Source organism: Lissotriton vulgaris, chromosome 5 (assembly GCF_964263255.1).
Source record: "Lissotriton vulgaris chromosome 5, aLisVul1.2, whole genome shotgun sequence".
In the NCBI taxonomy this organism is placed as follows: Eukaryota; Metazoa; Chordata; class Amphibia; order Caudata; family Salamandridae; genus Lissotriton; species Lissotriton vulgaris.
The window spans coordinates 357,937,091-357,954,959 of record NC_141693.1 but is presented as its reverse complement, the minus strand read 5'-3'; the positions used below and the strand labels follow the sequence as shown (position 1 = coordinate 357,954,959).

The window sequence follows — 17,869 nt, the reverse complement described above, 5'->3', positions numbered from 1 at the left end:
ACTGGCAAGAATGGGGTATAGAAAGGCGAGCAGAGACTTGTAAGAGGGGGCGCTGATATAGAGGAAGGAGGGTAGGGACTGGTATTGGAGAGGGCGCAGGCGGCTGAAAAGATAAGCAGATCATAGTGAGGGGGAGGGAGGCGAATGAGTATGAGAGAGAAGGGACGAGTGCGCGGAGAGAGGACAGGCTGCCGAAAGCAAAGCGCGACCCAGCGAGAGGAGCAGGAGACAGATGGGCGAAAAAAGAGAGAGAGGGGACCAACGAGGGAGAGGGGACCAGCTGAAGATGAAGAGAGGAGGGACAAACGATGGTCGGAGATTAAGGACCGATGTGAAGTAGTGCAGGCACTGGTGAGCGCGAGGGAGCGGGGACAGACGGACAAAACGGACAGGAGGGTCGAATTTGGGGGTAGGACGGCGAGAGCAGACTGGCGAATGGAGAACTACAAGCAGAGATGGGAGGGAGGCCCAATGATGAAAAGCGGAGCCCGGACTAGGGGGAGAGGCGGGTGAAACGGTAAGCAGAGGACCAGTGAGTGGAGCGGGGACGGCCTGCTGAAAGAAGGGCAGGGGGCAGCGTGGGAGCGGGGACAAACGGGTGAAATGCAGAGCGGATATCAACGAGGGAGAGGCAGGACAGAGGGATGCTAGTGAAAGCAGGGGGTCGGGGCGTCGAATGGCGAATGGATACAAAATACCAGCGCGGGGAGAGTGGCGGACGGTTCACGGGAGCTAGTGAGCAGGACAGGATGGGGTGAAGAGGAGAGCGGGGAGAGTAGATAGGCGGATGAAAGGGGGAGCGAAAAGGGACCACGCATTAGAGAGTAGACTGACTGGGGACAGACTGGTTAAGAGATCAGGGGCTAGTGAGGGACAGGCGGGAGGCAGAGCGGGGGTGTGTGAGCGGAGAGTGGTCGGGTGGTGAAAGGAGAGGACGAAGTAGCAGAGCAGTTGATTGAAAGATCACGGACTAATAAGAGGTAGAGGCATCTCGACGCGTGGGAAGGAGGCGGGGCAGTCGAGCACCGCACGCCGAAACAGTTGCATTCTCCTCCAAATGCACACGCCCTCCCTTCTTCACCTGCTGTTTGTCCGCCAGTACCTCCTCGGCTCGCTCCTCCACCTCCTGCAGGAAACGCAACACAAGGTCGGGTTCCCTTGCTTGAGCCAGCGCCATCCTACCTGGAGCTTTTGAGCTTCAGATGTGAAATCTGTGACAAGCCCAATCACCCGTCAAGAGAAGCCGACAACAAACCGGACTGCTCCCAGGAGGCGGCGGGGGCGCTTGCAGTGTCCTTCACGTTTCACACAAACTAAGCACCGCTTTACGGGGAGGGGGGACGGGGGGAGGGGGGACGGCGGGAGGGGGGACACGGAGGAACACACGGAGAGCGGGAGGGGGGAGAGCGGGAGGGGGGGCGGCGGGAGGAGTTCCCTCCGACCCGAGTTAAAAAATGAACACAGGGGGGGGGGGGGGCGGGAGAGGACGAGGGGGGCGGGCGGGAGAGGACGAGGGGGGCGGGAAAGGACACGGACGTCGGGAGGGAGGCGGGAAACGTGGGGACAGCGGGAGGAGGGACACAAGGCAGGACAGCAGCAAGCACGGCCCGGCCGGACCAGACTCGGGGGCGTTCCCGGCGTCGCGTGACGTCGCCAAAGCCAAAGAATCTCGGGAACGCCCCCGTGTCTGGTCCGGCATTGATGGACAGGCCCCTCGTCCAATGGCTAGGCTCCATTTATGGAGCTAGCAAATGGGACGGGGGGCGTGTTCCAGAGTGCTTACTGTACTCAATAGATTTCTCTGGAGGAGGAGCCTAACGGCTCCGCCCCCCAGCGAAACCTAAAAAGGAAAATGCCTTTAATGATTGTTTTTGTGCAGGAAGGTACCCTTTCCTGCACAAAAACAATCATCACTTCAGCGCAGGCACCCTTGCAAAATGACGCAAGAGTGTCTGGGCTGGCGCATGGCAACTGTTTGTGCGCTGGCTTAGGGGATGATAGGAATTCACTGTATCTTGTAGACACGGCGCAATCCTGCCTTATTATTTTGACACACAGTAGAGCAGCAGGAAGTTTTGCTGCGCTGCCGTGTGTCAAAATATTGTATATGAGGCCCTTAATGTATTATTAAGGGACAAGCATGTCCAGAGTGTGTTGAACGATGCTGCTGATACTCTATCTCATTTCAAGATGCAGGTTTTCAGGACTTACCACCTAGAAGCAGCAAAAGTCCAAAAACATTTTCAAGGCCATCTGTGGCTCCTTGGCGCCCAAGCCTACCAGACCTCATGGCAGCCAGTTTAGCACCCAGGACGAGGTGTGCCTATGAGGGGGCATTCAGCGCTTATTATCGTTTTTTGGGAACTGGGGGGTGAGAGAGTTTGGTTTTCATCCTCTTCTGTCCTGTCATTCTTGAGAGGCCTAAGGGATCAAGGGCGCTTTGTAGCTTGTGAGTGACACCACATGGAGGCAATATCCTTCTTCTTTAGAATGCTTGGCCACCCAGATGTAACCAGATCATTTCTAGTGCAGAAGGCCTTGCGGGGATGGCAGTGTTCTAAGGGGACTAAGCCAGATTTCAGGCGCCCCATTGATATCGGCAAGCTGGCTGCAGTCCTGGACGTCCTGGGTAATATCTGTAGGTCAACAGAAGAGGCCTGTCTGTTCAGGGCAAAATTTATGTTAGCCTTTTATGGGGCTTTCAGGGTGGGAGAAGTGGTGGCCAAGAACAAGAAGGACATGCAAGGAGGGCTGCAGCTGGCCCATGTGCAATTTTTGGGAGGTTCTTTGGCTACTACGCGGCCATGCTCCAAGACAGACCAGATCATTTTGCACAGGGCACCAGGCATTTCTGCTGTCTGGTGGGGAGCCTCAAATTGTTTTTGGCACATAATGGGGGTGAGGGGTGCCCCCTCCTATTACATGTCGCTGGTTCCCCTTAACAAGGTTTCAGTTCTATAAGTTGCTTGGGTTGGCACTCAAAGCTTTGGATTTGGCCCCCCACGGAGTTCAGTTCTCACCCTTTCAGGAATGGGGTGGCCACAGCAGCGACAGCAATGGGACTTTCTTGGCAGGCAGTGCAGAAGATTGGCAGATGGTCGTCTGATTGTTACAAGCATTATGATAGGTTTCACATGCTGTAGGATTGCTGCTAAACCTTGTGTTTTTTCCTTTTCTCCCAAATGTTTCCTGTCCTATGAGGCAAGTGGAAAGTCTGCAGTGCAAAGTCGATGACTGCATTCTTGTGCAACTCCGGTGCACACTGAGGTGACATAGGTGACAGAAGTGTGGGTAATAGGCCATTCCTATCTGCAGCAGGTTAAGCATGTTTATTCTGGAGGTAACTTTGAGGACCAGGCCCGCCAGGCGTGCTACCATGTGTCTTTTCATAGGCAAGGAGGACTGCGATTGGCATATTGGAGGAATAAACATGAATCATAGCTACTCAAGGGGTGTACGCCCCCTGGGATTATGGTAGTGCATCTTGACAGCAACAATTTGGTGCACCTTGGCAGGAGGGAATTATTTGAATAGTCAATAACAGAAATGGGCTGGTTGGCAAAGAAACACCCTCCGTTAGTCATCGTTTGGTCCCACATCATCCTGAGGTTCCAAAGGATAGGGGGTCAGTTGGTCAGGGCTCTCAATCACTCTGTCAAGCAGATTAATAAGAAGGTTGGTGAGCTGTTTAGAAAGCCAAGATTAAGTTAAGGAAGATCTACAGCCAAGTGACAAAATCAAAATGTGTTTATATGGAGATCATGGTTGATATAGTTTACATATGAAATTGAGAATGGAAAGTCCAACTATATATAGATAATCTCAAACAATGAAATATTCTCATTTGATTTTATTGGTATTTATTATATATATTTATCAATTCTTTTAAGATTTACATATTTTTTATATATTCTTTTTGTGTTTTTCTCTTCTGTTTTTCTTTTCTTATAGTTGTTTTTCAATATAACAAAAGTCAGTTAAAAGCATACTAGAAAAAATATATACATAACCAATAGACATGAGTCTGAACAAAATGTTGAAGGCAAAGCGGTAGATGCCACAACGAGCGTTTCGGCTCTTGAGCCTTCTTCAGGTTACCGTCTACTGCTCTATAAATTGTGAAAAAACATATATCAATAAATGTACATGACAGCACATATTATATACAGTGGACTTAAATATATACACATAATATATACACTTATTGAGCTTTGTGTCTTCATATGAGCAGCAAGGTAAGAGCATTATTTAACGAGTATGTCTTTTAAATATAGATCTATTGCATCAAAATTGAATTTTAGCACAATTTTGAATATTGCCCTTCTATTTCCATATTCACATGATTACATGATCTATATATCAGAAAATGAATAGACATTTATCAGATATGACAATTACAGTAAGTCTATTGCATCAACATTGAATTTTAGCACCATTTTGAATATGGTCTTTCTATTTACATATTCACATATTCTCAAAGTTGAGTATTAGATGACAATCTCTAATTGTGACATACAATTAGAGAATGTCATCTAATACTCAACTTTGAGAATATGAGTTCAGGTCCTACTACACTTGTCATATCTGTAAAATGTATATTCATTTTTTGATATACAGATTATGTAATCATGTGAATATGTATTTGGGTCAGGGATTTGGCCTCAGGCGTGCGGCGACCCAGAAGTGGTATAAGCGCTTCTTGGTCACGTCTATTCCAGCTCACACAGGGCCCAGCCCATAAAAGATGCTGCGGGTAGTGAAGCGATCTCTTTTACGCTTGCTGCTCCACAGACAGGACTCTGTTGGTCCCCCATCTGGGTTACCAGAGCTACATTTCCCGCTCACCATCCCCTAAGACAGCAGATCATTGTATGGTTCAATTTTTTCCACTACCCTGCTTTCATTAACTTTTTCCCTTTCAGCTTTATGTGATTTAAGTTGGAGTTTTTGTTAGCTATTTTTTTTGTTTTCTTTGTATTAACTCTTCTTTTGCAGCTGTTTGGCGTTTTTGTCGTATTTTTTGTTGTGTCCTAGGTTGGCGGTGAGGTCATGATTGGTGGGGCTCTTTGGGTCCATAGAAGGCATCGTTTTACTTGGATAGGTGGGACAGTGGTCTCACGGGCCCTCCAGGGGGTGCTTGCAGAAAGTCAACTAGTGTGGGGGGGTGGGAGTACTTGCTGCCAACAAGCCCTTACGGTCAATACCAACAAGGGATATGGGTGCCTTGCTAGCACAGGCCCTTGGTGGGATAATGAGGGTGTAAGGGATACCTGAGGTAGGGAACTTGGCGGGCAAATGGGCCCCCAGCACAAGCCTACTCCGGGATGCAATGGGGGTGGGCCCCTCCCATTAGGAAGGGGCCCTCACAGGTGGACCAGTCATAGGCTCAACACTGGATACGCAGGGACAAGGCTAGCTATGCTTAGAAATGTCTATGTATTAGAGTTTATGTTAAGGTTAGCCATCCATCAAAACTTTTAAATAATACTGTACATTGCATTATGGGGTTTCTGCATAAAAAAAATGTGTATATGGTGAGTGCATTCTAATGTGAGATGTTTTGGTTATCATAATAAATATGTCCGGGGGTTTACACCCCCTAACCCAAAAGTTTTAAAATCGTGGTTTGTGCTGTCTTTAGCAATGAGGGATGATGGAGGTACAGGTGTGAGGATCTGTGGTCATTAAAAGGACGGGCTGGGTCTCGGTGATACCTGGCCATATTACTAATGGAAGCCAGTTTAGGAAGCAATTAAAAACCAGGTTATTCAGCCAATGATTACTTCTTTTGGCTGGATTCACTCCTTGCTTCTATGGCCAGGATGCCTGATTGATTGAATAAGGCACACTGAACTTCAGGAGGAAGGCAGAGCATCTCTGCGGCTTGACAGAAACAATGTAGTACTCAGCAGTGTGAGAGGGATGCAGGTTCCTGGAATGATAAGGCAAGAGATACGGTCCACTCATGGACCCCTCATACTGCAACACAATCGTCACTGTGCAATACAACTGAAGAAGCTTCCTGTGCTTATGCACCTTATGCTCCCAAAAATGTAATCTTCCCCACGCAGGTCAGCTTGAGGTGGGGCCTGAAACAAACACATTTTGCTCAGGGTGGGGTTATAAAGTACTACTTTATACACCCATAGGCAGTGCTTAATTTGTAAAAGAAAGAGTGTCCGTGCCATCCACGCCTGGTGCAATTAAACATCGGCTCTCTGAATACCAAGGCTGATAGCCTTAAATCCACCTCATGCCTCTCTAATCCACTATCAGACACTGACTGTCTCTTTATTTCACTCTGGAAGGTGCCTGCTTTCTCACTTTGTGACGGTTTTTCCATATTTCTCTTCCTCTGTCTTCCCACTCAGGGGTGTAACACAGGCCCCCGCAACCCCTGCGGTGCGGGCCCCCCCCCCAAGCGCCAGGGGGGTCCCTCAGCACAGTGCTCGGGCTTGGCTGGAGAGCTCCTGATTGAGTCGGCATAGAGGCATGGAATTTTCCACCTCGTTGTTTCTAAAGGGGAAACATTTAGGTCTTTTTCTGAAGTCAACTCCCTGAATTGAAAATACTTCGGTGCGCACCGTAACACAATTAACCCCTTCGCTGCGGCTGGAATTCCGCCGCAGCGCTAAGGGGGCGGGGGGCCGAGCGGCGCTCGCATGCTCGTGACGGAGCCGCTCCGTCACGAGCCGCGGTTGAGCTGTGCTCAAGACGGAGCGGTTCCGTCAATGCCCCGCCCGCTCAATGGAACGTCCAGCGCAGGCGCGGAATTCGCGCCGCGCAGGCGCACCGAGAGGGCCATGACGGAACCGCTCCGTCATGAGCACAGCTCTCTCTCGGCATAAACAGTTACACGGCGCATGCTTCTGTGCCTCGTGTATTCTGTTTAGAGCTGTAATTGAGAGGCAATTTCAGGAGTTGCATCTGGGCTTCATTGAAAGGAAGCACTGTGGACTGTTCTGATGAGACACCGACACCTGGCAACATGACTACGAGTGACGGGTGAGTTTTTTGGTCTTCCTTGGGTGTAGACAAGACCTGTGTACATGGCAGGCAACTGCACTACACTGTTTCATATAGCTTAGTCAAAGAAATGGATGAGGTGAAGCTCACGCAAACCTCTACTGGTAATGTCTCATCTAAACATGACCAAAACTGGAAAGTATAATTTTAAAGGCAAGGCACATTGTGGACATTTTTTTATGTTCCCTCTGTTAAGAATAAATTAACAACCATGTCAGTTCTTGACCATACTTCATGCTTCTCCACGCCAACCACCCTACACTCTTTCATCTTTGAAATCTATCGACTTTCTTCTCCAGCCACCCTTAACGTTTGACTACATGCATGCCTTTTGTTTAATCTAAAAAAACAGTCTTCCTTGAATACTCTCAAAACGTTTTGTCTTTGATCCTACATTCATACATCTGCTTTTTTGCTGACTCTGAATCTCAGTCCTCCTTCCCATCCATCATCCAATTTATTTGTTAAATCTACCCTCCATCCTCTATTCAACTATTTTCCTTCCATGTTTTTGTCTTCATATCTCTCATGACTTCCTCGAATTGCTACTAGCACCCTTGAACTGTCAACCCTCATTGCTTTTTGTCCTCCACCTTTTTTAAATTCCATTTTTCCGTATGTTTCATATTTGCATTTATTGGGAAATACAGTACTTGTTGATTGGATTTACCAATAATGAAATTGCTGTCAGGTAATCCCAGTGCGCATACGTGAATTTGTGTAATTTCTGTTGCTCTCAACATTGTTTTTTCACTAAGTATATTAACACAAAAAGACTCTTATGCTGCAGTCGCAGGTATGGTTATCTCCCCCAACCAAGCCTATCATCTATCAGTCTACCATTAACATCTAACACATGGTTAACTATTCTTGCAGACACAGTGACATATGGCCTTTAACACTGGCTGCTTCACCCTAACTGGTTGTTTATAAGTAAACGATTTTATAGGTAATTGACTTAGTCACAACCTTACATGCACCCATTACGCTCGATGCCAAAACACATAAGTAAAAGACATTTTAATTTACAAAGCCAATAGCTCTAACTCTTGCAAGACATATTGCATTGCAAATGCTTGTTGACTTTAACTGCAGCTTTCACAAATCCACATGTGAAGCAAGCTAAGCAGAAGTTATGGAATCCAATTGTAACATTAGGTCAATGGAAAATGTTAGATACACATTTTTCTACCTGTAAAGTTACTGTAAAATTTCAAGCCAGCTTGGTGCTTTATGAAGGGATTTTAGATTTTTCTGATATGAATCAACTGGGCATTGGGCACGAGTGATGAGACAAGATCAGAGAGAGAGTGCCTGCTTTAGCACTGATAAAGTCTGTGGCAATATTGTTTGCTGGCATTGTCCCTTCCCATGGTCCACCCACAAAAAAACCTTCTCCACAGACCCCCCCACTACCACACTGACCCTCCAACATTGCCCCTTATCTCTCCATAGCCCTTCTCTCACGCAATTCTGTTTTATACTGCTGTGTGTAGTGTGTACACTGGAGTTGTAGTGTAGGCTAAGGCGACTGCTAAGGCGTTAAATATTTCAAAGTGAAGTAAAGGTAAATACTGATGGTACGTTAACCTATGCATATCCTGCTGTCACAATCATTACAATACACGGACTCTAAAGGCCCACAACAATGGTTTCAATGCTTAGATGTTCAAGTCGTTGCATCAGTTTTGTACACTTTTATATTTCTGGTCTGGATGTGTGACTCCTGTTGTGGTCTTTTGAATGGTGAGCTAAATGAGTCCACAATATGTATATCTTCACTTATTAATTATTATTCCACCCCCCCCACCCACCCCACATGGCATGAGATTTGCCAGGTAGAATACCATATCACCATCATCACCAGGCAGGCAATACGTTAATCCTAAAATTTCTTCGTGAATGCTGCTAGTTTGTGACCTGTTTAGTTGGCTGTTTGTTAAATAAAAAAAATCTGTGAGGTACTCAGCAATGTATTTCAAAGTTGGTTATGAAGCGCTGTGTTTATCCTGAATAAGCAACTACCTATGTTATTATATGATATCTCTTTATTAATGTAAATAGCAGCCCGTCCCGACGTTGTCCGGGTATGAATTGCTGCCGGCCAGTAGTATATTGTTTTGTAGGATTTCGTTTTGATAGCATTTCTTATCTGTGACAGGCCTGTGAAACGCTCTGATTCACAGTGCATTGCAGATGCACTTAAGAGTGCACGTTCAGTAGTGTGTGAACTTGAGTTTCCCTACTTTATTTTTCCTTGCAATATTATATAGCGCGAACTCGACAACATGGCATGAGCACAATTTACATTACAGAAGAACACATTCATTTGTGGTAGGCATGGGGAGACAAAGCGATTTGCCTGGAATCACAGGATGTTGAGCTGATGCCGAGATTCGAACGTAGCAACCCAGCTCTAAAGTTCGCAATTCTAGAACTTGTGGCGGGAGGTGTGTCTAAAAGTGTATGTCGGTGCTGGCCATCAATGAAAGAGACCTGTGCATTTTTCAAATGGGTGGTGAAAAAATATGAGTATGTTGCTGGAGATGTGGGCCGCCGTGCCACCAATGTACTTACCGGGGGAGGGTAAACACCCATTATTCCGCAACTTTCTTTCCGCATACCATCACTCCGCTTACTTTCATTACGAAAGTACCATGACTCCGCAATGCCATTATAACGCATGGAATTACATTTTATATGCTTTTACCACGCATACATTTACAACGAATTTCGTTGTAACATGCATGAATGGTAAAAGCAAGTTTTTTTTTAATGTTTGGATAAGGTAAGTATGGGTATAGGGGTATATGTTTTGGGGTACTGAGGTATATGTTTTGGTATTTTAAGGGTTCAGATATAGTTTTGGGTCATGGGGGACAGGGGCAGTTTTAGGGTTTAGGGATAGGTATGGGTTTTGGGGTACAGGGGTATTTTTAGGGTTCAGGGCTAGGTATGGGTTTTGGAGTACAGGGGTATTTTAAGGGTTCAGAGATAGGTTTGGGACTTACGGTACAGGGATATTGTTAGGGTTCAGGGATAGGTTTGGGTTTTGGGGTACAGGGGTATTTTAGCGTTCAGGGGTAGGTTTGGGTTTTTGGGGTACAGGGGTATTTTAAGGGTTCAGGGGTATGTTTGGGTTTTGGGGTACAGGGGTATTTTAGGGTTCAGGGGTAGGTTTGGGTTTTGGGGTACAGTGGTATTTTTAGGGTTCAAGGCTAGGTTTGGATTTGGGGTACAGGGGTATTTTTAGGCTTCAGGGGTAGGTTAGGGTTTTGAGGTACAGGGGTATTTATAGGGTTCAGGGCTAGGTTTGGGTGTTGGGGTACAGTGGTATTTTTAGGGTTTAGGGATAGGTTTGGGTTTTGGGGTACAGGGTATATTTATAGGGTTAAGATGGGTTAGTGTTTAAGGGTGTTTGGGTATTTTAAGGAGTAAGGGTGGCTTATGATTATAGGGTGCAGGGGTATTTAAAGGGAGCAGGGTGGGATTAGCACACGATATAAGACATGGCATGAAGGGCGGAACGTACCACACGCCCCAAGCGTTTGTCACGTCCCCAGCACACGCCCACAACATAACGCAGACACGCCCACAAGGGACTACTTTGCTGGCACGGTTCTTTTACCTTTTAAATGTATATGGTGGGTGTCTGCATAGCCTATGTCCTTCTGTTGCAACTGCCCTTTCCAACGCTGTATTGGGTGTTGTGATTGGTGCAGTGGTTCCTGAGATTACCCGCCTCAAAGGTTTGGACTCCCTCTTTATTAAATTAGTATAGATAACTGCACTTTCACAATTGCTTTATTAACCTTCTTGCTTTCTCAAATTTACTTGAAAATGCACCATTTTCCCACACTTTTTTCAAAATTTCTCAGGGGAGAACCCCCCCGGACCCCTCTTATGTTGTTCAGGCTAGCTCGCCGCTGTACATTACAAAGCAAATTTTACGCCTACCACTTTCAAATGTCGCCAGCCGCCACTGCAGGAGGGGACCCTCTGCGTATCTTGCAGGGGGGCCACCTCAAGTTTCGTTACGCCACTCCCACTTTGTCTGTTTTGCTCTCTCTTGCTCTGGGTAAATGTCTGATGCTGATAAATAGGAGCACGTCCGCGAGTATAAGTGCTGGTGGCCCCCACCGTCTCAAATTAAGTACTGCAGACCAAAATAGGATACAGCATTCCCTGATATTTTTGAGAGGTGGTATAACACTATTTAACTGCGCGAGCATTACCATCAGGTGATTGCCTGGAGGGGGTCTATGAGCTGGGCTTAGCCTGAAATCTGCGATAGTTATATTCTATTGTGGGATTTTTTTAGATGGTGTACTTACTAAACAGATTTTTTTTTGTGGCGTATTATATAGCGCGAACTAGACCCAAAGGTATCAAAGCGCTTTCCATGAACACCAGTTATGTTACTGATGGATACATTCGTTCTTGTTAGGCAGGGATAGATTAAGTGATTTGCCCAGGCCAGAATCACAAAATGTTGAGCGTTCCTGCTAAAACTCAAAACTGGTTCCCTAGCTCCTTCAGACTCAAAACTGGTTCCCTAGCTCCGAGGTCGACCTACCTAGCTGTTAGGTCACATTTTGTACCCAATTAATTCCTTCATTAAAAAAGTATTTAATATGTCCTTGGGTTGCGTGGGAGTTAGAAACGGTTTATGCTAATGAAGGGAAAAACGTGCATTCAAATGGACGCCCAGTCTTGCATCAATGCACCGGGCTGCGTGAGTGTCCCCAGCCCAACGGGCCCATTACTGCGAGGCGGTGTACTCGGGGGCTGTGGTGCCATTGAGGCTCGGGAAGGACTTGTAAGCCTGGAGTGTGGGTAGCAGGATAAAAGATTGTCGGGGGCATGTGGGGTGGGGTCAAGAGTGGGCCTTTATTCGTGAAAGCCGGGTGACGGACTGGAAGTGAAGCATTAGGTGAAGGCTAGTTTACAGCTGCACGGTGTGGATTCTGATATTCCCATGCAGCTCCGCCAGTGCACCTCAGTATTTATCACTCTCGTATTATAATTAATAATCAGACTGCCAACGCTCTATCGAACCGCCTCAATCCACACCTGCAGCACTCCCTGCTAAACCTGCCCTGCGCACTCCCTCTCGCCGCACAGACTTAGGCATTTCTGGCACCAATCCTACTACCTGAAGTGTTCCTCGCTTCTCTTCTGTCGCCACCCAGCGAGTCCTCTCACAGATGAGACAGCGCCCCTCAGCCTGCGCATGCAGCGTACCCCCCTGTTATCCTACTGGGGTTCCCGAACCGGTTTGTCCGCCTTACGGTATGACCATAGCAGGCGCGCCCAGAGGTCTCTGCCAGGGCCTTCCATCCTGGCGTGCGACCCTTGCACATATAGTGGAGGGAGATAGGTGCAGCTAATACATGCCACATATTTACAAGCCCTTTCTTGTCTCGTGCTGGAGTTCTCCGGTCAGGGACTGCAAACTGTCACGAGCGCAGTGAATGACGCAGATGAAAAAAGTCCTCTCCAAAGCCCAGCCGACATGTCCCTATAAGGGCCCGAGCAAAGAGTTTGCTCACGTTCTACGTGCCTGGCTGTCAATGCCCCCTTCCTGATCGCTTGCCCACCCCCCTAAAGCGACATGTTCACCCTGCACAAACTAGAATGGTATCTCCCTGCTGATGCTGGAAACCTGCCCTTGGCTGTAGGAGTTGCCTGGGTGTGCCTTCCAATGTTGGCATATGAAACGTGGGGGTTCCTTGCCCTCTTTCCTGGTTTAGCTTCCGCCCTTGTCTTCTTCATAATACCTTGTCCTGGTTGAGAAATAGTAGGCAGGTGTAAGCAGGAGGGTGTCCCCTGCACACACCTGTGTGTTTCACGCTGCAGAGGCGCACGAAGCGGGCAAGGAGCAGGTCCTGAGTCTGGACAACTGAAAGATCTCAGGACTGCCAAGCACAGGACACCTCAAAGCTCAGACGCTGCTGACACCTGCTTGCTTTCTCTCCAGGTTCTCCAAGTCCCCTTCAGAGCTTGTCTGCCTCTTGGATTCAGAAGAGATCTTCACATTACTGGCCAGACGCTCACACTGAGATGATGAACGCCCTACTGATCCCTCTGTTGATGCAAATCTCTCTTGCCATCGCTGTCTTTCCAGGTAGGTGCTCACACTGTGCCCGGGGACTGTCAGACAGTGTCCTATACCACAGTGTAGCATATGCTCAGTCCTCCTGATGCACCCTGGAAGCTACAGTTTCCCTTTTTCCTTTTCTGTACCTGATCCACCCCATCACTTTCAGCTGAATCTGCTCTTACCTCTTGTAGCCATCTCAAATTCCATGAACCACAGCTACACATTGCATCATGTGGTCATGTCAGAGGTCATGTGAGATGGGTGACCTGCCTTACCCATAACCCAGTCCCGCATCTTCGGCAACCTCGGAGGAAAGTTTCATCATTCTGCAGACGAGGTGTGGAGCGGTGGCTGTATGCCCCCAGAATACCAAACCCACAATTTCGGTGGGACAGGATACCAAGGACCAAATAGCGCAAAAACAATATTGACAGATAAGTCTAGACTTTCTATACCCAACTCTGCATACATGTACCTATGCAGTAAATATGTCTTCAAGGTACATAGATGTGGAGTTGGGAATAGTAAATCTATACTTTCCTTCAGCAACTTACCTTTCAATATTTTGTCTCTCGATATCCTGTCTTCGAAACTCTTATAACCCAATATTATTGGAGTCGATACGCAGTAGTGCACTCCTTTCCAAAGATGAGAACTAGAGTAGCCATCTCCTCTGAGTTACATATTGGATTTTTACATGGACGTCAATAAAAAGTGTAGCCAGGGGGAGCAAGTGTTACCGTTGGCAAGTCCTTTGGTAGCCCTCCTAGTCACAGGGGTCTTGAAGGCAATGGCAGGAATAGAAATGGGGTCCTGGGGGGGGCGGCCGACCGAAGGGAGGCCTGCCCCGCTCGGGGGAATTTGGGGCCGGGGAAAGGGGGGGGGTAGAGATGGCGCCTCACGGAGACGGGGCTTGGTGGTTTCGGTAGCTTTTGGGCTGGGGGGCGGGGCTGGGTTGGGCTTCCTTTGGGCTGGGCGGTGGTAACTGCCCGGCCACGCGGCAGAGACACCATTTTAGGTGAGGTGTCTCGGCCGCCGGGCAGGGGGTGGCGAGGCTGTTTACAATGTTTTGTATTCGGTGCAAAAAGGGGGTTTGGATGGGGTGGGGGGTTTTCGCATGTCGCTGGAGCAGGTGTGGGGTGCATTCTGTATGTAGGGGCGGTTCTTCCTAATATATGGGGGAAGAGTAGGAGAACTGTTTGGATTAGCGGGGGGTAGGTCAAGCACAATAAAGTATTTAGCCAGGTGGAGAGGCAAATTGACGTTATGCTAATTGTTACTGTTTGTGGATTGTGGGAATCAGTTAGGGGAGGGGGTGGGGATGAGGCAGGAAATTACATATTTATGAGGTTTAGATTGTGCGGCGCAGGCCAAGGATGTGATTGTGTAGGATGCACCTGCTTCCAATAAAGCGGCCTTTATCACACTTACATTCGCTTCGGGTCGGTGCTTTCTTCCCCCCCACCCCTTTCCCCAATGGGCCCCAAGTACACAGTGCTCCTGGACCTCTCTTTACTTTCTATAGCTTCAACTCCTTCCTATTAGGAATTAAATTGTATCGTGTAGATGGGCAAAGGGTGGGCTATGGACCAACCACATGTTATCATGTCGGGTTGAAGGGTATATGATTTCACGCCCACTCTCCCTGGAATATTGGTGAATCGAGGTCCCCGGAATTCTGTAGACAAGTCTTGGTCTGATTGTACCTACTGAAGAATCTTCTTAAACTCAGTTGGGGGGCCCCAATGACATGGTAGCCTGCTAAAGTTTGAGTGTCAGCCTGCTTGGAGTGACGTGGTGTCCAGCTTCTGACAGGAACTGGGGCAACTTTCTGGGAAGGGAAGTGTAATTTTCACTCGTACTCACATCTGAGCCCTAACAGTGACTGTCTTTTGTGAGAGACATCCTGCATGCAATATTAATCAATAACTATATTAGGTTGCCAAAGCAACGAGCCTTCGTGTTGAAGGCTATAGCTAGAAAGGAAGCCTCCTCTGGGCAATAATGTACCCTTCATTTCAAAGCAGCGAGGGATGTCTGTCTCCCTGAAGTTAAAGTATATGCACCCCATATACTAATCCCTTGCTGCATCTCAGATGCAATATTTTTGTAGCATATAAAAGGTGACCAGAGAATGTAATTTTGCGCATCAATTGACGTACTAATAATGGCAATCAGAAGGATTTGTAGAATATCTGACCATTGATGTTTAGGAGGCAGGGATTCCGTTTGAAAATCATTCCAAAATGCTACCCCTCCAATCATTCACTGGCGGTATCTTTGCCTCTGTACAGCACTCGACTGCCTGTCTGGCAAGTAGTAAGTCTGTGCTATGACAGTACCGCAATCATACACGAAGTCCGTCCCTGCCCTCAAATTCACAGAATGCCAAGATGGCTACTCCTGACCTTGAAGGGACATTAGCTGCCATGTACCAAAACACATTGCGGCATCTTGCAAATGGACATTGGGAGGGGCATTCCGTGGTCCTCTGGAAGGCTGCATCCCCAATGCCCTCAGCTGCGATTCACATGGGGGCAGCTTCCACCCTGAGAATTGCTACCACCTAGTTTGACCGGTTGGTAACCCGTTAGTGGTCTGTGAGCACAACTGTGGTTGCAAAGCATGAATGCATGCCAATGCAATGCGCAGGAAAGTGGGGGACCCCCCTTCAACCCTCAATCTTCGTCTCCCAGGGCACCCTTGGTACATTGTCACTTACCTCATTGCGGCTGCAAAGATTACAGTTTTCAAAATCGCAGCCCTGCTGATGGCAAAAAAGATCCGTACTTTGGCCCTAAAAGTGGTTCCGCAGCTGTAAAGATCACCGTTGTCACCAGGACCTGATGACTCGTTGCTTGCTCAAGCCTGACAAAGTCCTCCTCCGAAACTCAAACCCGAAACACTCCCATGCGCCCTTTGATTCCCATCTTCAACCCAGAGGGCCTTTGGAGCCCCGGATTCTAAGGACATCTCAGCCCTAACCCTGAGGGCGCCCCAGCAAACACTGCGGGGCAGCTGGCAGCAAAAGGGAACCGTCCCTGCCGGTTTCCTGCTTTGGCAGCGAGAACAATCATCAGCACACACACACACCCAGATACCATCAAAGAGCGCTTATGAAACTGCTGGCAGCAGCCAACAAGGACTTATCGCGGTAGATGTCGATTGCAACCTGTCCTGTCTGTGTGCAACAAGCTCCTGTCGCGCTTCTGGTTAACACCATTCCTATTTGTATGAAAAAAGCCGCATGGCACTTCTGGGTGAACCGCAGTCCCCTCTGTGTGTGGTAACGGCCTTCATGATACCTCTAGATAAACCACTGTCCTGTCTGTGTAAACAACTCTGTGGCTTCTTTGGGTAAACCCCAGTCCTCTGTGTGGTAACTGCCTTCATGATACTTCTAGGTGAACCACAGTCACGTCTTTGCAGTTCCTGCCTGTGTGGTATTGTTAGGTAAACAACAGTCACGTCTTTGCAGTTCCTTAGGTAAACAACAGTCACGTCTTTGCAGTTCCTGCCTGTGTGGTATTGTTAGGTAAACAACAGCCACGTCTTTGCAGTTCCTTAGGTAAACAACAGTCACGTCTTTGCAGTTCCTGCCTGTGTGGTATTGTTAGGTAAACAACAGTCACGTCTTTGCAGTTCCTGCCTGTGTGGTATTGTTAGGTAAACAACAGTCACGTCTTTGCAGTTCCTTAGGTAAACAACAGTCACGTCTTTGCAGTTCCTGCCTGTGTGGTATTGTTAGGTAAACACCAGTCACGTCTTTGCAGTTCCTTCCTGTGTGGCAACAGTCACGTCTTTGCAGTTCCTGCCTGTGTGGTATTGTTAGGTAAACCACAGCCATGTCTTTGCAGTTCCTGCCTGTGTGGTATTGTTAGGTAAACAACAGTCACGTCTTTGCAGTTCCTGCCTGTGTGGTATTGTTAGGTAAACCACAGTCATGTCTTTGCAGTTCCTGCCTGTGTGGTATTGTTAGGTAAACAACAGTCACGTCTTTGCAGTTCCTGCCTGTGTGGTATTGTTAGGTAAACAACAGTCACGTCTTTGCAGTTCCTGCCTGTGTGGTATTGTTAGGTTCCTGCCTGTGTGGTATTGTTAGGTAAACAACAGTAACGTCTTTGCAGTTCCTGCCTGTGTGGTATTGTTAGGTAAACAACAGTCACGTCTTTGCAGTTCCTGCCTGTGTGGTATTGTTAGGTAAACCACAGTCATGTCTTTGCAGTTCCTGCCTGTGTGGTATTGTTAGGTAAACAACAGTCACGTCTTTGCAGTTCCTGCCTGTGTGGTATTGTTAGGTAAACAACAGTCACGTCTTTGCAGTTCCTGCCTGTGTGGTATTGTTAGGTTCCTGCCTGTGTGGTATTGTTAGGTAAACAACAGTCACGTCTTTGCAGTTCCTGCCTGTGTGGTATTGTTAGGTAAACAAAAGTCACGTCTTTGCAGTTCCTGCCTGTGTGGTATTGTTAGGTAAACAACAGTCACGTCTTTGCAGTTCCTGCCTGTGTGGTATTGTTAGGTAAACAACAGTGACGTCTTTGCAGTTCCTGCCTGTGTGGTATTGTTAGGTAAACCACAGTCACGTCTTTGCAGTTCCTGCCTGTGTGGTATTGTTAGGTAAACCACAGTCACGTCTTTGCAGTTCCTGCCTGTGTGGTATTGTTAGGTAAACAACAGTCACGTCTTTGCAGTTCCTGCCTGTGTGGTATTGTTAGGTAAAAAACAGTCACGTGTTTGCAG

General features: G+C 47.6%; 1 protein-coding gene across 1 annotated transcript in view; it reads left to right on the top strand.

Moving 5' to 3' along the window:
• Window positions 1-12,857: 12,857 nt before the first annotated feature.
• Window positions 12,858-17,869, top strand: part of LOC147710896 (alkaline phosphatase-like) — a 224,356-nt gene continuing 219,344 nt past the window's right edge. Inside the window, exon 1 of the mRNA XM_086921672.1 lies at window positions 12,858-13,153. Within this exon, the coding sequence (XP_086777798.1) occupies window positions 13,090-13,153 (64 nt within the window). The 5' untranslated portion in view covers window positions 12,858-13,089. The remainder of the gene's footprint in view (window positions 13,154-17,869) is intronic.